Source organism: Hakea prostrata, chromosome 4 (genome assembly GCF_041222555.1).
Source record: "Hakea prostrata isolate BN-2017 chromosome 4, UWA_Hpros_2, whole genome shotgun sequence".
Taxonomy (NCBI): Eukaryota; Viridiplantae; Streptophyta; class Magnoliopsida; order Proteales; family Proteaceae; genus Hakea; species Hakea prostrata.
This window is the reverse complement of record NC_142603.1, coordinates 35,042,206-35,064,998: the sequence shown is the minus strand read 5'-3', so window position 1 is coordinate 35,064,998 and position 22,793 is coordinate 35,042,206. Positions and strand designations below refer to the sequence as shown.

General features: G+C 40.0%; 1 protein-coding gene across 6 annotated transcripts in view; it reads right to left on the bottom strand.

Moving 5' to 3' along the window:
- The window catches only part of LOC149018734 (GTP-binding protein), a 41,062-nt gene that overhangs the window by 1,653 nt on the left and 16,616 nt on the right, over window positions 1-22,793 (bottom strand). For all 6 annotated transcript variants that reach the window (XM_089152892.1, XM_089152894.1, XM_089152893.1 and 3 more), the window contains 2 exons: window positions 13,619-13,744; window positions 2,178-2,363 (listed from right to left, as the gene is read on the bottom strand). In XM_089152892.1, the coding sequence (XP_089009018.1) occupies window positions 2,178-2,363; window positions 13,619-13,744 (312 nt within the window). The remainder of the gene's footprint in view (window positions 1-2,177; window positions 2,364-13,618; window positions 13,745-22,793) is intronic.

Below are 22,793 nucleotides of genomic sequence, written 5' to 3'. Positions count from 1 at the left end.
ATGGAGGAGAGAGGTGGACACAGTTAATTGATCATAGATCATCTGCAGAACTTGCAAAGGAAATTGGGAACTGAATAACATAAAACAATGAGCTATTTATGTGTATATATATTCTAGTGAAAATGGATTGGAAATGTTGAAGACTTAATATCAGTCTACAATAGTAGAACTCTACAGTGGGACTTGGAACTCAGCCTGTTGTGGTGATGTGGCAAGGTTTTGTTAATTTGATGGAGCATTCATAAGGCATGAGGCATCCCACCATGAAGAAGAGGAGGGATCCACACAACATTCTTTGTTTTTGTTTTAAAAAGGTTACTTCCACATAAGTACCTGAGTTACTGTTTTTATGAATAGTGATTTGGCGATAGAGGCAGCAGGTCTCTAATCTCTATATGGTTAGAAGCAGTCTCCTTGGCATGATTTGGCTGGCTTATTGAAGGGTTCTTGAGTTTGAAGACTCACAAGCAGAAAAAGTTCAGAGGATCTAGCAAGTTTAGAGTATTCTTTGGGTATTGAAGTTGCTCATTCGAGCTTCACCCAATAAAGATGTTGCTCAATCAAAGGACGAGAATTGTGCTTTCTCAGGAAAAGTACATTCTAGACCTACTACAAAAACAGAGATGCTAGGGTCTAAGTCTAGATATTCCCATGGATATGAATATGAAGCTAAGGCTGAAAGTGGTGACGTCATAGAGCTAGAAGATCCTAGACATATTGAAGGTTGTTTGGAAAATTGAATTACTTAAACTGCAACTCAACCTGATATAGTTTTTCCTACCAGTGTTGTCAGCCTTTGTACTCTCCTCATATATCGCACTTGGATGCTACTGTTCATGTTTTGAAGTACACCCTTGCAAGGCTCCATGCCATGGTCTCAAGACTTCGACCACAGATATGGACATAAAGAAGGCTTTGGTGATGCTTAACAGTTAGCATCTCTTGTTGATAGGGGGCCAACTATTGGGCACTGTACTTTTGCTGGAGGGAACCATGTATCTTGAAAGAGCAAGAAACAAGCAGTTGTGGCTACTGCTAAATCAAACAAGAAAGCTGAATATCAAGTGCATGTCACTCATGAGTTGGTGATCCACAGTGAAGACGCTGCTGCTTGAGCTTGGGTTTGAAAATGCATCGTCTATGCAATTGTTTTCTGATAACAAGCTGCTATTCATATTGCCTCAAACCCAATTTTTCATGAGACAACAAAACATATAGAGGTTGACTGCCACTTCGTAAGGGAAAAGCTATGGCAGAGTGGTCCCAATATGTCATGTTTGCACAGGTGAACTTTGGAGATTTTTTAAGAAGTTGCTTGGGGAGGGTAGAATTGAAAATGTTTATAACAGGCTAAGCAAGATTATCCATACTTAAGCTTGATCACAGCACTGTTCACATGAACAGTAACTTGTGAATCGTACCTGAGAAGAAAAAAAGAGCAGTAACCCGTGAACAGTGTTTTATTTATGGTGTATTTCTTTTTGTATATCGAATGAAGTAGCAGCCTTAACAAAAAGAGCTGTGATTTCCATCGTTACACTTACAAAGCCATATCTCTCTTTTTCTCTTGTTTTTCTGTTTATTAATTTACAGTTTAAAATCTAAAAAATGATTTATTATGCAAGTACGGATACTGATTCTGGGCTTTGGTGATACTATGTCATTGAAACTTAAGCCGCAGGTCTTATTTGCAATCAGAAGACACATTGCTTAAATATTTGAGGCAGAACAAAATAAGACAAACTGTGTGAATCAACTCCAAACATTTTGAATATGGATCATATTGATGGATTCAAATGTTAAACGGCGTCACACGTCAGTTTTTATAGAGCTGACTCAATAACAAATTAAGTTAAGTAAGACTCATAAACATGTAGGTACTTCATAGGTTATACATGTCCATGAAAAACTCCAAGATTAGGTGACAAACTCTTTCTCAATTCCATCCAACACCATAGCAATTAAATATCTCAGCCATGGTAGCACAAAAAAATCTGTCATTAAGAACAATCATCTTTAATAAAGGGGAAAGTGGTGTTCCTAGTCTAAAATGACAACCTTAATAATTGATTTTACTTAGGAGCATATTAGTTGATTTCATATTTATAAGAAACAGCTGAATTTAAATAGTTAGATATACAGGCAACAAGAGTGCGTGTTTTTTGCAACAAACAAACCTGTGGTATGACTGTCTGAATTTCTTCTGGAACAGCTTTTATGACCTTTTCATATAATTTGGAATTTTGCTTCCCTCCTAGAAGATCCATCTTGTTCACAATCACAACCAGACCTCGACCTTCTTCGATTGCTTGCCGTGCTATAACAACTTCAGCATGTTTCATGCTACTTCGTGCTCTTGCAACCTAACACATTCAAAATGTTCCATTAATTGCAGGCAGAAAATAAGTCAAGAATGTGTTTATGGAGCTGGATTCCGAAGTAAAACATCCTCAGACAATGGTAAAAATACAGATCAATTTAATAGGAATATATTCTACTAGTATGATAGCTACAGAAAATGAACTGAACAAAATCAAGAGATGAATAAAAATTACTGTATGATGAGAATAGACATTTGACTAAGGCTCCATTTCATTTCAATGTAAAATATGAGCCTGTGAGCAAGTGACAAAATATGAAAATATAGTTTGTTCCCTCAGCAATTATGTGGAAATGCAACCTTGGACCATCCCAAACCCAATCTGGTTTGCAGACCAATATGAGGTGGGTCCAACTTGAGTCATGGGTCTAGTAGAATTCTAGGAAACATATTACTTGAGAAAATCATGTCTATGCTTTATTTTATTTTAGAAATTAGCTGCATAAGGTATTTGATTCCTATATCCTTCTAGTTTCTTTGTTTGAAAAAGAGTCCTAGTTAGAGAGTTGAGTCTTATTTCTTTTCCTCTCACCCCCCCCCGTTCTGGTTCAGGAAAGGGTCAATGCAAGGTGCTGTAAGCCTTCGAAGCAATCTCTGGAGTTTGCCCTTATCCGAACGGGTCTTGAAGGAAGGTCTTTTAATATATATGATATGATGTAATCCTCCATCATTATACAGAGATTGGGTCTTTTTTCCTCTTATGCAATTTTCCTCTTCCTCTTCCTCTAATTCTCCTCTGTGCAAGCCCGCCATAGCAGGCACTTCTTTAGTCTGTATTAGTAATGTTAATGTAGTATTGTATTTGATTGATCAAAACAATAGCCAAATAGAACCTTTCACAGGGAATCAAGTTCGGATTTGATAGACTTAAAATGAAACATAAGTTAGATGTGAAAGAGGGCTAAAACTAGAGTGGTATTATAAGGATAATAACATAACAATACAGGTTGAATAGATCTTTAAAACAGGGGTAGAACTATGATGAAGAAATCGAAAGGACAATATGAGGGAATTGAAAATAACAATATAACACCCGAGCTTCACACCACAAGGTGGGTCGATTGGATCAAACACCAACCTACCTTGATCAAACACAAGGAATCTCCATAGAGAAGGAATGCTAACAAAGCAATTTGATTTCAATAGATGAGTTGTGTCTTCACTTCTTACATAAGTCTTTTTATATAACATTCTAAAGAAACAATAAGCATTAATGGTAACATTCAACCACTAGCTAACACCACCTACCTATTAATAACTCAACTATTACCTAACTCTTTGACAAAGGAAAACTCCTTTGACAATGAGTTCTTTTATTTTCAAACCACAGCCCCTTTTATTGACTTTTCAAAATCTAGACTTGGGCTTAGGTCTGACTATGAAGTTCAACATATGTGGGCTAACTTTAATCCACTAAAATAGTCCTAGTCCATGAAAGCCATGGGCTGATTTGGGTGATAGCTTTAGGCCTTTGATGGGCCTGATCCAATGGGCTTCTTTCTTAAATATGTCTTCAATTCTGCATCAAATGTAATTCTAGATTTGAAGGTACCCAACTAGAAGCTAATAGCCAGGATCTAGACTGAACTGGTATGTTCAGCTAGGTAGGTTTGGTAGGACATAGAATTTGATGCTAAGGTTAGGTCAGGTTCACACAGTGGAGTGTAGGGATGTGTTACATAAGTTTCAATTGAGGAATGTATGCTGGAATTGAACTGGAAAATGTTAGGATCAGTTGAAGCAAGTGTCGAGTGAGCCGAAGCATTGGAGAGGGTGAAAAATCAAGCTGAGACCAGTAAGGCTAGCAAGAGGCATCCACTGAGCCCACCTAGGCAAGAAAAGGGGCTTGGGTGCCAAGGCAACAACTAGCAACACGTTGACAACTATGGATAGGGATAGGTTCCCAAGATTTTGAAGGGTGCGCACGGGCCTGGAAGTGTTAGCCCCCTTTGCGGCTCTTGATGGGCCTCTTTTTCTAGTTCACATCACTCAGCTACTGCCCAGCTGCAAGAAGGTGTGTATTTCACACTTAAGATTCACAGATGATTTGCTGATTTTTGTAAAGGCAAACCAAACATCGGTCGTGGATGGCATGGGGGAGATCTAGATGAATTTTTGCTACTATTTCCGGATTGCACCTCAATAGAGCTAAGCCCTCTATTATTTTGGAGGTCCTTACCCAGAAACGTATATGTGGCTATATCATTGGACTTGAAGGAATGTACAAGGAGATCAACAAACTAACCTGATGTCTGGAGAGTGTTTCCCCTTGGTGGATACGCTAAGCAAGGAACATGCTGATTTACAATGTGGAGAAGAACAGCCACAGGTCCCTTCATAACAAAGTCTCTCTCAGAGTCCATTCAGCAAGGTGGTTTGGTTTGATAACAACATTCCCAGACAGTCCACTGCCTGGAGATGCCTTAGAGATATGCCTTACCAACTAGAGACAATTTGATCAGATGGATGATACAACGATGCTGTCATTGTTGGGCAGGGATCAGCTCTTCTTCAAGTGTCCCTTAGGTTCCTTTGTGTGGGCAAACAGTTTTACTAAGCTTTCAAATGAGAGAAGGGTATGTGAAGGGTACTGCTGTCGAATGGGTGAGACCAATTTGATTTGACTGAGATTCTAATAGTAGCGAAGCAGCTAAGCTGCCATCTTGTGCAATGATTCAGTACATTGGAATGGGAGAAAAATGCAACGATCTTTAGAGATAAGTACGAACAATGGACCAGTTGGTGGTACCAATTTTGGAGGATGTTCAGACTAAATGTGGGGCTGTCCAGATTGCCAGTGAGAAATCCCAAATCTAATTATATAGCTGGGAAGTAGAATATACAGATACCCTTGAAAAATAGAATTCCTAGAGCCTGCTCTTGGTTTAAGCATCCACACATGAGATACTCTTACACAGTGATGGAGGTCTTGTAAACTTAGCAGCCTCATATGGTGTAGCAATCAGATCGGATATAGGGGAGGCTTTATGGGCTTTTGCAACAGGGGGGGTGGGGGAGGGAGGATGTCTGTTGGTATTGTCAATGGAGGTACAGGCCATAATCACAGGTCATCAGGATCAAATCTGCACTTGAAAGGGTTGGAGGAACATATCCATCAGACCTGACTCAAAGTTGGCAATTGAATATAATCAATTGAATGCTCAAGGACCATGGAGGATTCAGCCATCCTCCAGCCAACAGAGGGAAGAATCAACCAGATGGCAGCTTTACTACATAATAAGTAGTTTAATCATGTTTGAGAGAACAAAATCAACCAGCGGATTACATGATAGGATACAGCTGAGACAAACTCGGATGCAATGGGAGCCCAAGAGTTTCCTCGAGAACTTATAGACCTAACTCGGACGCAGAAGCACATGTTTATAACAGATTATAGTTTGGGTTGCCTACCAACATAGGATACTGGCTGGGAAGGAATGTCTTTCTTGGGAGGATTCTCCCCCCTCTGCCCTTGGGGGTTATAGTAGAAGACCTTCTTGGGTAATGTTCCTTTATTAATACAAAATTAACTTACCAAAAAAGAAAAGTGTTTGAGGGTGTCTATCCTACTTTCCAGCCATATCTCCACATGTTTCGACGGGTCTAAGAAGATTTATGTGTTTAGCTTGAAACTCGCAAAATACGGTTGACACTAGAGAATTTTTCAACTCCACTCATACTCAAGGATGTCAAAGCATCCGCCTAGGCTCACCAAAGCGGCTGCCTTGTCACCTAGGTCCATTTTTGGGTCAAGGCAATCTGGTATCACTTGGTTTCCGTTGCCCTCTATCTCCTCGTCTTGTCGCCTTGACAACCATGCTCATACTCATCTCGACTTCCCATGAAACCAAGAGAACTCACAAAGTGTACTCTATACCATGTATGTATGTAAACTGTAAAGAGTAACAGATAACATTCTAATGTTATTGATAACTATGAACTGCTCTTCAATTTAACTTTTTTCATCTATGTGTATTTTTGTTGTCAATTGAAATCACTTTTTGCTAGACTTCCACCACAAAATAATTTGTAAAATAAGCTGAAAGTACATAGCAGGATAGAGCATGCAATTGCCACCTAGGGATTGGAGTCCAAAGCCAAAATAAATTTTGGGTGTATTACTATATGACAACCTAAATGCTCAAATATGTTTAGAAATGCTTAATTAGCATTAAAATTCAAGGTTTGGGTCAAAATATGGTCGTTTAGTCACTGAAATGCTCAGCCAGGATATGACAGATTTGGGTCAAATTCAATGAAGATAGAAGTTTCGGGCCAATGTATTCCCAGGTTGAAATTTTAATCTCCAACTATGACACCTATTAGACAACTTAACAGCAGAACAAATACCAACTTGTCATGTTGCAATATACCATACCTAAAATTCTTGTCCCGTTCCAGATTCCAGCAATTCCTTTGTGTTTATAAGCAATAATTATTCAGGTGAATGAAGACCCATTGACCCCACCCACCATCCCAAAGTTTGTTTTATTCTTTTCCTTTTTCCATATATTTAAGAACGTGGGGCTTTATATTATTTTACTGCGGTCTGCTCTTCACTCTTAGCTACGTTAACTGACACTATTGTTGGGAAAACAGAGCCCGTGGCTCATGTTGAAGAACCTCTTTGAGAAGGTATGTATCCCCACTAGACTCTCTCTCTCTATCCTCACATGTCTCTCCTTAACCATGTTGTTTTCTCTCTCCCTGACTAGCTCACTTGATTTCCTCCCCACTATATATCTACTGCACCCAGACCTTGTTAGAGAAATAGTGAAATCCCTGTTTTCCTCGTGATCTCCCCGCCCTCCACTATTAAGCAAACCCCCTTTTACTCTCAAAACTAGGGCTGGTCAAGACCAGCATTGCGGATGAACCTGAGTATCCGCAGGTATTAGGTATTTGACCAGTAGTCCAAAAGCTTTGAAGCTGATGGAACGAGTTGAGCCAAGCCCTTTCACCTATCTAGTTCTAGGTTGCATGGTGGGAGATCTCGCGAGATATCTCGCCTTTTTAGAGAGGCGAGACGAGATCTCTGGCGAGATCTGCGAGATTGTAGATCTCGCTCGAGATCTCACCAATATCTCGGCGAGATCTCACTAACGGGACTTTTTTCAACACTTTAGGGGCTTTTTAAAGCCCCTGTCTCGCTCGAGAGAGGCATATCTCGACTCTCTCGAGCCTGTCTCTCTCCTTTATCTCGCTGGAAGCCGGAATTTGTTGGGGATTCAACATAGCAACATCATCAACTCATCTACAACAACAAATTGAAGCATATTTGTAGTGATTCAAGCCTATTTCAAGGGATCTTCAAGAAATGTAAGATTTTCCCCCAAATTTGATTTTTTTTCAAATACAAGGTTCTACAATGATTGTATGAGTGTGATATAAATATATGTTGATGGTCAAGCTTTGATCTACACTTTCATGGAAAAAAATTTAATTTTCTGTTATTAATTTTTTTTTTTTGAATTTTCGTATTTAAAAAATATATTATCTAAAAAATTAAAATTAAAGATTATAAATAAATACTTATGATATGAATGTGATTATTATTTATGTTAAACTACATTTAGAGGGCTACAATCTCATGTATTAATATTTTGATTATCATGCTTGCTGTATTTATTTTTATCTTTTTTATTTAAATAATTAAATAAAATAATTATGAAAAATAATATTTTATTACAAAATTATCTTCTTCTTTTTTTCTTTTTCTTTTTTTTTTTTATATTTTTAAATGATGCTTATATTATGTAGTTTATTTTAAAAATACAAATAAGTCTTATTGAGCATTGTATATATGTTATCTTAGAACAAAGTGTGTGTTTTGTTGTTTTATAAGTTATTTTTACATAAAATAATTATAAAAAATAATATGTTATTAAAAATTTATCTTTTTTTTTTTTTAAATGATACTCGTATTATGTAGTTTATTTTAAAAATACTAACATGTTTGTTTTAGCAGTGTATATATGTTATCTTAGAACAAAGTGTGTGTTTTATTGTTTTATAAATTGTTTTTACATTTTTTATGTATCTAAAAATTATTCTAATGATTATTTGGGAATATTCATAATTCATGTATGTATTATTGTATTTCAGACTTTCAGTGCTGTACATTTGAATCTTAAATGGCAACTAGTGGGAGTGGCGGCACTGGTAGTGGGACTCAGGACATTGCTTGGCAACATGGGGATCCACTGACTGCTGACAAGAAGAAATCCCGATGCAAGTATTGCCTCAAGATTTTGAATTCTGGTGGTTCAACCAGATTAAAGCAACATTTGGCTGGTGGTTATAAAGATGTTGCCAAGTGTCCCATGGTTCCTTTTGAAGTGCAAAAAGCAATTGTAGCAACTTTAAGGGGAGGGAAACAAAAAAAGGAAGAGATGGCACAAAAGCAAAGGGAATTTGAGGATACAGTGCTATCTAGACCTACTCTTGATGTTGATGAGGAGTCAAGCGATGATGAAGAGAGGAAAAGGGTTATGGGTGTTGAGTCACGAGCCGAATGGAGACAGATGAAGGCTGCAATGGAAGCTAGCAGACAGTCCTTACATGCTGAGAGTGTGAGGCAATATGAACAAACAAGGGGAGCAGGTGGTTCGGGGTCAGGGGCATCCATTCCACCTAGACATAGTTTTCAGGGAACTGAGACTGAGAGGACCGAAAGGAGGAGGAAGACTACACATTATGATTCCACATTTGACCAAGACCCCTCCCTCTTCAACCAACAAGACATCTATCAAAGAAGCATTCCCTATATGTTTGCTAGAGGTAGAGAAGGCAGTAGGGAGGAGGAAGCTAGGTTATCAATCAGCAAATTCATGCTCTATAACAACATTGCACCCAATGTAGCCAAAACACCATACTATCAAGGGATGATCAATGTAGTTGCTAGGGCAGGTGTAGGGGTTAAAGGCCCAACAGCTTGGGAAGTAATGAATAAATATTTACCCAAGGTAAAGCAGGAGGTGGATGAATACATTGGTTCATTAAAGGAAAAATGGAGTACATATGGTGTTACTGTGATGGCTGATGGATGGACTGGTCCTATTAGACAGTCCATCATTAATTTCATGGTGAGCTGCAATGGAAAGACATCCTTCCTCAAGTCAGTGGATGCCTCAAATAAGATCAAAGATGCTGACTACCTTTACAAACTTCTTAGGGAGGTGGTCCTCGAGGTAGGGCCAAAGAATGTTGTCCAAATTGTCACAGATAATGGTGCTAACTTCAAAAAAGATGGTGAAATGTTGATGAAGAAGAAGAGCAGCAGGATCCACCTCTTTTGGACACCATGTGCTGCTCATTCGATTGATCTTATGTTGAAGGACTTGGGGAAAAGAAAGTCAATCAATACTGTGGTTGAGAGGGCTAGAAGGGTAAGTAATTTTATTTATAACCATGGTTATGTGCTGAAGATGATGAGGAACCACTGTAAGGGTGATCTAGTCAGACTTGGATTGACTAGATTCGCCACCAACTATGTAGCTCTGAAAAGCTTCCAAAAGAAAGTGGTGGGTCTTCGGCACATGTTTGCAAGTGAGGAGTGGTTTGCTTGGCGTGGATCTAACCATCCTGATGCAAGTACTAGCCCAACAAACCATTGCTGATGATTCCTTTTGGAGGCAGCTGAATAGGACACTGGGCATTATAGAGCCTATTGTGTTTGTTTTAAGGATGGTGGATTCGGAGAAGAAGCCCACAATGCCCCACATATATGCTGCCCTCCAGCAAATGAAAGAGTTGGTAGAGCTGCGCCCCTAGCACCTCAAATCCTACGAGAGGATCATCGATAATAGATGGGAGATGCACTTGATGCATCCTTTGCACTTGGCTGGTGAGTCACTTTAAGTCTTTAAGTTTTTGTTGTATACTTTAATTTATATTCTTTATTTGTTATAACTTATAACTTATAATTTATAAACAAGTAAACAACCAAATCACTAAGTCACTAACCAAATTTTATTTCCACAATGCAAGCTACTAACTCAACCCAAAGACCATACAAGAATGATCGGGGCTGATGTAACGTGATGACGCGGTGCAAACGGTGGTGGAGAAGCTGTGTCAAATCCCGTCATGCAAGGGACAATTAATGGAGAGATAAGAACTTATTCAATTGTTTCTTCAACTTATTGCATTAGTGCATTAAGCATATACATAATACAATAATGAAGAATTGGTGTATAGACGGGGACGGGGATGCCTCGGGAGTTTTGGAAAGCCCGCGGTGCAACTAGGAAAAAATTGATCCCGGTAAATAGTTCACACCATAAGTCATTAGTCATAGACTATAACTCATAAATGAAACGATAAGTATATAAATATAAAGATTTACGCCTAATGCATTCTTATTTTGGTTATGCACGATGGTGGTTTCTATATGGAACTAGTGCGCCAAATCTCGGGGACAAGCAATTAAAGTACTCTCACGGACTTGCTCATCCTCGGTTGCGGAGGAACTGGAGCACCTTCTCGCTCATCCATAGTAAGGTACGGAACAAATTGGGGAGTAAGAGGCTCGAGGACTTAGTGTATGTGCATTACAACATGAGATTGAGAGTAGGGTACATACAAGATAATATAGATGACGACAATCGTGAACCGATTGAGTTGACTGATATATTCCACGAGCCCCCCGCAGAAGATGAGGAAGATAATGTCATATATCAGTGGGTTAGGGATCGAGGTGGCCAAGTGATGGATGGGCCAGAAAGGCACCCTGATCCTACCATTGCTGCTGCTATTGGCCCAGATGCTGTGGCTGAGCACTTATCTTCTGATGAGGGTCAGGCTGCTGTAGCGGCATCAAAAGGATCAGCTGTACCATTTGTGGAGCCACCTAGTTGACTTGAAACAACTGAGGTGACAACTAGTAGTGGGGATTCAGATGATGATGCCGATGATCCTAGACGGCCAAGTGGCCCAAATCAGACATCGAGTTCGAGTCATGGAGGCAGTCAAGCTGGTCGTGTTTCTAGTGGAAGTCAGCGTCAACAAAGGGAGTCATCCACCAGGTCCGAGTCATCCGACACATGTGAGCCACAGTTCCGCTATCTCTCGGACTTATAGTAGGAGTAGGAAGAGCAGATCAAAGCAGGGGTAGGGGCAAGGGCAATCGAATGATGATGCGAGCATGCATAATCTTGAATTGAACATGGGAAGCATGAGCCTAGATTAAAGTGATTCACAACAGTAGAGCCTGTCATCGGGGTACCAATACGGGGATCATAGCATCGGGTCAGATTACAGTGGGTATTCTTCTTATGGAGGTCATACTATTCCTCAAGACCCTTCACCTGGAGAGTATTCATATGGGAGTGAAGGTGGGTTGTTAAATGAGTGGTTTAGAAACCCGTACCCATATACTCAACAACTATATGAACAACAACAAACAATGGCTCTTTCACCCACCCACGATTGACGGTTATTCCAGACTGCTATTCCTCCAGTATTCTGACATGCAGACATATAATGATCATATAAACCGATATGTGACATACTTCAGTGATCAATTGACTTGGGAGTCATATGTGGCCACCGTTCATAATCAATTGATGTGGAATGCTGAGTGATACTCTTAGTCTTGTAAGTTGTAAGTTGTAAGTTGTAATCTTCTTAATTCTTATGGTTGTAAAATTTTGAAGACATTTAACAATTTATTACTTTGAATCTTTGATAGTTTGAACTTTGAACTTTGATCACTTGTTGACTTGATTCACTTGAATACTTGATGTGTAATGTTATTGTATTTGTATATTTGTATTTGATACTTGATACAGTTGATAGTTGATAAATGATAACTCATTAACTTGAAGTCTTGAATTACTTGATATCTTTACATAATTACATTACATGTTGTCTCTGACTCTCTAAGACTCTAACTCTATATCTATAATCTCTATTCTTTAAGACTCTAACCTTGCATTTCACATAATTTCGGTTTTACACATAGGGTCGACTTAGGAGACATAGTTAGGGTTATTTTCTCACAAATCTAAGGCCACCAATGTGTTCAAAAGGCCTTAAATAGGCTAAATACCAAGTTTCAGCCCAACCAGAGCCCTAAAACCCACCGAGATGGGCCACCGAGACTACCGCCAATTTTTTGGCATATCTCGACCGAGATCTCTCTATTTTGGAGTGGCAAGCATGCATACACTAGAGTGGTCCCTAGTAGGTATATAACATACCACCACGCTTCCACGGTCGTCGTCCAACGCGCTCTCACTCCAAGCAGCACACACTCTTGATTGTAGGTAGCCTTTTCTTGGTAGCTATCACTCTACTCCAAAAAGCCCTTTCCTAGAGAGCCTTTTTGAGATTTGCACCCTCGAGGTGGTGCAAGCTCTGATACCACATGTTAGGTAATTGACTAGTGCACTAAAAGCTCCAAAGCTTATGGAACGAGTTGAGTCAAGCCCTTTAACTTATCACACGCTAGGTTGGCCCAATCTAGCGCCCACACTAGAATGGTCCCATTAGGCATATAACAATTATGGTTAAACTGATTTTTGGGGAAGAGATTTGAGGGCCTAGGTTGTACACAACTATGTACTCTTGAACAACCCAGAAAGTAGCAGTATCTTGCCAAGAAGTGAAGCGTCCAAGTTCATGAGTTGCACTCCATTCTTAGAGATATCCACGACACCGCTGTGGCTCCATTATGCAATTTCTTGTAACACCAAAAAGGACCAAATGTAGAGCATTTCACTGCATTGTCCTTAATGACAGAGCATTCCTCCCTACCTTGGTCTATGTTGAGTTGTCACACAATCGATTCCCTTCTGAAGTCTGGGAAGGACCAGAGTCACAGAACCGGTTGGCCTCAATTTCTTTCCCTTTGATATCTTGTGGAGTTTTTCAACATAGCTCAATTAGTTTGGCTGCCAAACTTCATCTACTTAGGCAAAAGGACTCTGAGTTTGTTAGTTGTTGTATGCAAGAAAGTGAAACCTTATTGTTATCACTTCTCTACTGCACGTCAATTGTCATGACAAGCTTCCATACTTGGGCCTAATGCCAATTTGTTATATCTTCTCAAATCTTCCATAGTGAAGCAGAACTTTATGCAGAACTTACTATCTACCCTGTTCGTTAAGGTTTTTGAAAAGCAGAATTAAGATAAGCCTACCCGTTCCAAACTTTAAAAAAATAAAATAATACCACAGGATTCAATTTTATTTTTTAGAAGAGATCATGCAAGAAAAACAATAATACATAGCACACCTCCTCTGCATCAAGTACCAAAGCAACCACATGAGCCCGAATAAGGCTTTTCCTCGACTGCATTACACTCAAGGAAGCAGGTCCATTATCATGCTTTGTCCTTTGCAACCATCCTGCAGTGTCAACCTGGATAACGAACCCAACCACAATCATACTGCAAGTAAGTAACAAGCTTCAAAAATTTCACTGCTGATTGTAATTTTCTAATCCTCAGGAATAAAAATAAGAAAAAAGTTTCACCGAAAATATTAGACCAGAGAAAGTGATGCATAATTCCAACAAAAAGAAGAGTATGTTTGCTGCAGTTTGGTTGGGTCCACCATGCAATTCAAGGATGGTTCAAACCAAGTTCTTCTATAAATAAGGAGTATGTAACACAGTTTACAGACCATTCAGAGACGCAAAGGGGTGTGGGCGGGTGGAGTAGCAGGAGAAAGAAAGAAGGGCATAAACATTTGACAGGACCATTGAATCGAGCCTTAAATGGATTCAATCAGACACACAAAACATTCAAATGTCATAAACAAGATCTGGAAAGTAAACATAGATGGGCAATACTATAGACTCAAAAATAGAAATCCATTACAGAACTCCCCAAGATCTGGAAACTCCACCCAACATGCCCCAACCGAGGGTCTTCCCCCCTCTCTGCAAGCAAGCTTTCCCAACAAAATTACTAATTGAATCCCCCCTTCCCAAGTCCTCTCTTCCCCTTAATATAACCCCAACAAAATTCTAACAAACTACTTTCCATGTAGATGAGCATGAGATCCCTTCCCACATATGGAATTGATCCCCTACAACAACCTCTTACCCCTACCCCTTAACTTTGGTGTCCTAATAAGGTTACAGATGAGGGAAGGGTATAAAGTTAAAAGTGAAGGGTAATATTTTTCTTTTCTTTTTTCAGAATTTGAACACAAATCAGCCAATATGGATCCGGTAGATAAAATCCATAGTTATCACAGTGCCAAGGTGGGTGCAGGGCATCTCCTAGACAGTCAAGGCATTATATGTTATATATATATATATATATATATGCTAAAAAAATATCATAATTCTACATATATGCTAAAAAAATGTTAAAAGAAAAATAGCGTACATAATTACAGAATTAGTAACCACATAATCTACATACACAGTGACAGAATTACAGCCTGAAAAATCAATGAGTAAATGGTCATATAATCAGAGACTGCATAAATAGAAGTTACCAGAACATAAGCATTGCATGATTATATTAACTGCAGCACAATTCACATAAATCCCAGAATTACAACCGCAATGACTGATAGCAGCCAAAGCCACTGGCTACAACTACCAAATGCATTTGCAATGTATGATATGTGGTATACAATGATTACAATCTTTCAACAAAAGTAAAAATACAATGGTTACAATCCAATCTAAACGCTAAAAAGTAACCAAAATTACATACAATGTCTAATTAAAACATTAAATACAGGTTTTCTTCTAAAATAATAAATAAAAGGGGTTGCTCTTAGGACCCAAGGTGTACCAAGGCAAACCTAAGCATCCTAATGCAACGAAAGGTGCTCCACCATTTTTCCTTAAACAGAAGTCCCCAGCCACCCAGCCCATCTAAAACCACCTCAGCAACACCTTGACATATATGATAGAATCTTTCAATTTTAAGGGATGGGTGAGTCAATAGTCAATATGCAAGGGAGGATGTCAGTTCGCCCATAATATTACTGCTAATTAATCCACAGTTCCTCCAAAGGGTCTAATGAAAATTTTAAGTCATCCCATCAAAAGGGAAGAAAAATTAATTCCTTCCGATGGGACTCCTTGATTTCTTGATCGAATTGAAAATTAAAATCACCATCCCTATACCCGGATGTGCAAAGGAAAGAGATTGATATGGGTAAACATTATGTTGAATGGTCTGAGAACTTCTGACTTGTGTCAGAGAGACACAATCAGTCTTTATTAATGGGAGAGTACAGGAAGAAAAATAATTCCTGATGCGGACTATTATAAATAATATCCTAGAGACAATTCTACCATTCTTAGAATCACAACACTCCCCCTCAAGTTGGTGCATAGATATCTATCATGCCCAACTTGCTAGTAATAATATAGCCAAAAATGTTAGTACTCAAAACTCTTACTAAAGATATCCGTCTTATATTTGTTAGATGAGACAAAGGAAATATTGACCAGCCTAGACTCAATCTTCACCTTAATGAAGTGCCTATCAATCTCCAGATGCTTGGTCCGATCATGCTAACCATGGATCTAGGGTTAGGATTTAGATTGCAATCTCCCTAGAATGTGGCTGCCTAGGATTATTCCAGCAATAGATAGAGGGGTTTTTGGGATTTTAACACTATCTAGGTCTGCTGAAAGTATAGTTCCAGATCTGAATTCTATAGGAGTTAAGATTCAGATTGAAAATTAAAGTCCGAGATCAACCGGGATTCAAATAGGGTTTGGGGAATAGCTGCATTCCTGTAGTTTCAGCACTATCCGAGCACTATTCTTCAGTTTAGAACTGATTCAGATAAGCAGGGTTGAAGTTTAAAGTGTTTTGAGTTTCTACTTGGAAAAGATGAAGTGCAGAAAATCAGTAAACCAGAATTTAGGGCTGCTTTGGGGAAAATAGGACTAGGACTTTGTTCTCTATGTTACTGCAATTGTAACAGTGGCTGAATGGAGGGATTTGGGGCTGGGAATTAATGAATCCTAAGGGGGCTGGGTTTGGTGCCACAGGGAAGAAGGAAGAAAGGGAAGGGTCTCTAGGGTTTGATGGAGAAGCTGGGAATGCAGGAGATTTAAGGGGAAGGGGCAGGGATTAGATGCAATGGGATTAGGGGAGTTTCCAAGGTCAGACAAGAGGGGAAAGGGGCTGGGAAAGGTGCGTGGGGTAGGAGAGGTAGAGGGGAGACTTGCACGGATGGGGGTGGGGCTAAGACTTACTTGGGATGGCTCAAAGACTTGATGGTGGCTGCTGTATTTGCTGTTTGATGCTTCAAAACTTGATGGGATGCTTGCTTGAATGCTGGAATTATCTCAGAAAAACACTCTTAAAGACAACCACATAGTCCCCCCTCAAAAGAACCCTGCCACGCTCAGGCAATTAGACACTCAAAAGTTTTGTTAATTCATCCAATCTGAAAATAACTTACAATGAGAAGACTATTTATAGCCTAAAACATAGGACTCTTAACTCAAACTGGGATCCCTTTAAGTGATGGATCCTATTTCATATCAAATTGGACTCTTATCTAAACTTAAAAGGGAATCAAATTACTACTAGATCTCAACCCTTGGATTGGGATCTCTCACTTTAATCTTTAATAGCACATGCTAATTAGACAACCTATGACTCAAATAACCAAATTAACACCAAGCTGGACCTCTTCAAAGCACAACTTCAAATCACAATCAAAGACTCCAAACAAATCCAAATTGGACTTGGACTGACTTAATGAAATTTTGAAATAAATCCTAATTTAATTTTAAGAGTAAATTAAGGGCAAAAATGCCCAAAATACCCCTCCTGTAGGGTTTGGCCAGCCTATGGAAGCTTCTTACATCCTTCCTAGAGGCCGCAGTTAGGGTTTTGGCCTAGGGGTATCTTTATGTTCACATCAATTCACCCCCTCTTGAAAACATTCATCCCCCATGAACAGTTGCCTTTGGCTAGGACTCTGAATGCTTACATCTTCTCACTGGGCCTTGAAGGAGTCTTGTTGGGCTGGTTCATCAACACTGGCCGGTTTTGAGTAGGACTCTGCTGGCTGGTTCGCGTGGCTTGTCTCTTGTTAGTTTCTTCATCAATGTTCAGTGGGAGTAGTACAATTTTCTGCCCTTCATGTTCGAAGATGCACTTATTCTCCTTGCCAGGAATGGCGACGTCTTTATCAAACAGCCATGGTCTTCCAATTATAATATCAATGGACTTCACAGGGATAACATCGCACCGAATGGAATCTAAGTAGGAGTGCAAACTGATTGGGATGAGGCATCTAGCAGTTACATCCAACCTCGAATCATTCAGAAGTGCTACTTTGTAGGGCTTTGGATGCTTCTCTAGTGTGAGTCCTGCCTTCTGTAAGAAGTCTCCAGCTACTGCATTTATGCTATTGCCACTCTCCACAATGGCTAGGGCTTTGAGTCCTCCTGCCCTAAGTCTGGCATGGAAGATGGTGTTTCTCTTCCAGTCTTCTTCTTCAACAGTAGTGGTTGACATCAGAATTTTGGAGACCACGTTTAGATAGGTCGTTGGCTATCTTGTTTACAATGTATTCATCATCTTCAAGATCTAGAGGTGGACACTCATGGGTCTCTTCAGTGGTGGGGCTGAGTTGAGGTGCCTCAAAGATAGCTAATCGCCTTCGGTTAGGACACTCTGGCAAAGTGCCCTCTCATTACAGAGAAACATATCCCAAGGTTATTACTAAATACAACGGTTTTCTGCTTTAACTGGGGGGTTACAATGGTACTGGGATTGGGGGGTTTGGGGATGGGTGGATCTCTCCTATAGTCCTGGTTGGACTGCTTCTTTTGGGTTAACAGTATTTAGCCCTTACTGCTTCATCAAACAAATCCCTTAGGTCAACAATGTCAGTTAACCCCCAATGCCAACTGGATGCCTGGGTTTAGACCAAGTCTAAATCTAGTTATAGTCTGGAGCTTGCTCTCCCTTGTACCAGTTCCAAAGGCCAAAGAATCAAACTATTGAATATTTGAATGTGATCAGCCACTAAGGAATTACCTTGTTTCATTGTATGAAACCTCTCTATAAGCTCTCTTCTCATCTGGTCCCATGTAGTGGGTTCTCTTCCTTCATAGTAGAGCTCTCTGGACATAGTGTTCCACCATTCTCTGGCTGCCCCAATCAGTTTAGTCTTGGCTAGTTGCATCTTTCTCTCCTCTGATAGGTCATACTGGTCAAAGTAATCATCTTGGGCTGCCCTCCAGTCATAAAAAACTTAAGGGTCAAGGGACCCATTAAACTTTTTTAGCTCCAGTTTTACCTTTTGGTGATCTGTACCTCTCCTTGGTTCTTGGCCTCCAGTGAAGATGGCTCTCATGTACTCTTCAAATTTCTGTTGGGTAGTCGTTTGCCTTCTCTGTTCCCACCATTTGGCTGATATCTATCATTGATTATAATTTTAATCTACACTCCCTAGTGTGGTCGTTTCTGTCTCTATCCTGTTTGGGTGGTATTGCTCTAGCTCTTCGTCTCTATATCCCCTGGCTGCACTAGTTCCTTCACCACATGATACATAGACCTAAGATTGAACTCTGATTATTGGAGGTGGTGGTTGGGGGGGAGGGGGTGTAGTTTGCACATGGCCTGGTGTCCTTGCTTCGGCCAAGCTGGTAACTCGTGTGTTCATCTCTATCATCTGTACAAGCAAATCTTGCTGGAGCTTCAAGAGGTGCTCCAATTGCAGTCTTGTGTCTGGTTCACCCATAGTGCCTTGAATCTCTGGAGAGTTGCTGGAATCACAGATCTAGGGTTAGGGTTTAGATTGCAATCACCCTGGAATGTGACTGCCCAGGAGTATTCCAGCAATAGATAGAGGGTTTTTAGGGGTTTTAACACCTTTCTAGGCCTGCTAAAAGTATAGTTCCAGATCTAAATTCTATAGGAGTTGAGATTCAGATTTGAAAATTCAAGTCCTAGATCATCCAGGATTCGGCTAGGGCTTGGGATGGGTCTAAGGTTTGGGGAATAGCTGCTGTCCTGCATTCAGCACTACCAGAGCACTATTCTGCAGTTTAGAACTGATTCAGATAGGCAGTGTTGAGATTTAAAGTGTTTTAGGAATTCTCTGGAATTTCACAAAATTCTGCAATTTCTACTTGGAGAAGAGGAAGTGCAGAAAATCTGTAAACCAGAATTTAGGGCTGCTTTGGGGAAAATAGGATTAACACTTGTTTCTCTAGGTTACTGCAATTCTAACAGGGGCTGAATGGAGAGATTTGGGCCTGGTAATTAATGAATCTTAAAGGAGCTGGGATTTGGTGCCGCTGAGAAGAAGGACGAAAGGGGACGGGCTGGGAATGCAGAAGATTTAAGAGGAAGGGGCAGAGACTAGATGCGATGGGGTTAGGGGTGTTTCCTAGGTCAAGTCAAACAAGAGGGGAAGGGGCTGGGAAAGGTGCGTGGGGTAGGGGAAGTAGAGGGAAGACTTGCATGGGTGGGGGTGAGGCTAAGACTTATTTGGGATGGCTCTAAGACTTGATGGTGGCTGTTGTACTTGCCGTTTGATGCTTCACACCTTGATGGGATGCTTGCTTGAATGCTGGAATTATCTCAGAAACACTCTCAAAGACCACCACAGGGTCCCCCTCAAAGAAACCTGCCACACTCGAGCAATTAGACATTCAAAGTTTTTTAATTCATCAAATCTGAAAATAACTTACAATGAGAAGGCTATTTATACCTGAAACAAAAGACTCTAACACAAACTGGGATCCCTTTGACTGATCGGATCCTATTACATATCAAACTGGACTCTTATCTAAACTTAAAAGAGAATCAAATTACTAAGAGATCTCAACCCTTGGACTAGGATCTCACACTTTTAAGTTATGTTTAATAGCACATGATTAATAACCAACTTAACACCAAACTGGTTCAAAACACGACTTCAACTCACGATCAAAAACTCCAGACAAATCCAAATTGGACTCTGACTCACTCACTGAAATCCTGAAATAAATCCTAATTTAATTTCAGGAGTAAATTGAGGGCAAAGACCGCCCAAAATACCACTCCCGTAGGTTCAGCCAGTCTATAGAGGCTTCTTAGATCCTTCCTGGGGGCCTAGATTACGGGCTATGCTAATTTTGCTGTCTGAAAACAACTGTATGGGTGCGTTTGAATCTGTACTCAGGTCTTGAAGTAACCCTTTCAACTATAACACTTCACAAATACCCTATGCCATTGCTCCAAATTCTGCTTTGGCACTGGACCTAACAACCACTACGCGTATCTTACTCCTCCAAGTTACTAAGTTTCCTCCCACATAGGTGTAGTACCCAGAGGTAGACTTCCTATCATCCGGGCATCCTGCCCAATCCGCATTTATGTATGCCTCAATGTTCAAATGTCCATGACGAGAAATCAAAAGTCCTTTTCCTAAGGGCTGCCTTTAGATATCTTAAGATTCTATTAGACAACATCTAGATGTGTCAAATAAGGATCATGCATGTACTGAGTCACCAAGCCAACAGAAAAAGTGATGTTTGGACTAGAGGGAGAGAAAATTAGCTTCCGAACTAATCTTCAATAGCTGGTCTTGTCCACAGGTTCCCCTTTTTTGGCCTTCAAGTGTTAGGCTTAATAGGAGTTTCAATTGGCTTCCATCCTAGCATCCTTGCCTCTGCTAATAGATCCAAAGTATCCTTCCTCTGAGAAAGAGAGATGCCATTACTCAAATATGCTAGTTCAATGCCCAAAAAATATCTGAGCTTTTTGCCTTCAAAGCCGAAATCTTTGCCTCATTACTGCCGATAATAACAATATCGTCCACATATACCAGTACTATTGTATTTAAGTGCTAATCTTCTTGATAAACAAGGTATGATCAGCATTACTCTATTTATAGCCGATAGACACCATGGCTCTATGGAATCTTCCAACAATGCTCTTGGGAATTGCTTCAACCCATACAAATCACGTTTAAGTTTACATATGTCACATCCACACAACCGATATCCATTTACCCAAATACCCAAGGAAGTGATCCACAACCACAAGTTTCGATTTCATGTCACATCACACACTATTCCACATAATAACATAATCAAGAGCAAGAGTAAATCAAAAGTTCAATGTCAAAAGTAAAAAAAATCTCGTAAGTAGTCAAAGGATCTCAAAACAATAAGCAAAAGCGAAGACAAACTGTTTAAATACTAATCCTCAAAGGAAAGGTTACGCTAAAAATGGGGGGGGGGGGGGGAAGTAGCACAGTCTAATTCTTCCAACGATTTGATTTCTTCTCCAAGCATTTATACACTTGCATCTTCGAATCTATATCTAACTCGTAAGCCTAATGGCGAATTAAGTGAGTCCTATCACTGTTGATTGGGGCCGTAATAGCACTCTATACTGGCACTCATATTGTACCACAAGTCACAATAAGCTCCCATCGATTCCTCAACTGTACAATCAAGGGGAAATACCTCCGAACTCGAACTCGAGGTCTCTTGTTCACCTCTGTAGACATCTAAAACAACAAACCACAAGGGATAAGTTCCTAAGAACTCAGCGAGTAATTCAAATAAATACGCATATCCATCATTCAAACGTGGGATAACAATAAGTATGTGTTGATATGATAAAAGGTGTCATGATAATGCAATGCGATAAGATAATATCCTATACTCTTAACAAATGTAGGTTTCTATTTAGGTAGACATGCATTAAGATATAACGCCAACCTCCTCTAGGTAAGTCTCACCACTCTAATACCTCTCGGATACTGGATAAGGGGAACAATCCACATCGTCAACCTTGGCTGGGGTTTATGTCACCACTCTCTCACCACACCATTGGCATGAGCACTGGCACAAATCAAGGAAAAGCCTAACTCAATGCAAGTCATATACTCAATCATATTATTCTAGGTTCAGATACCTCCCCTTATGCATCTCGCCTTCTTGGTTCAGTATCCTTCCCTATCTAGAGTCAATGTAACCTATGGCTCCAACCAACTCGGACTACACCTTATTTTGACCTTACTGCTCATTCACATATAATGGGCGGGAAGCTCTCGTGTCCCCTTGTGCATATCGCCTTCTTGGGCGCCCACAAGCCCAAGCCTATTATATGCAACCCTACCAGTGAATGGCCCCCACAATGTGATAGTGTTTTCTCACGGGTTGGTTATCGGTCTTGAGCGCCCACCACCCCACACTGCTGCCACAAGTCACTCGGCATCAATAACCCCCGCTGATCAGATAATGACATGATGGGGTGCCTAACCATGTTTCACCTAGACAAACCTAGAGATGCCACCTAAGCTACATGTTCCTTCTAAGGTTCCTACGGCTATGGTTACTCCACAACGTCAAATCAAGTCCACTTTTATTCTGACTCAACAATAACACTTATAATTCAGTAAACAATCACGATTCTACAATTTTAGAACATTGCAAGAATATAGAAGTCTCTAAACAGTAGCATATA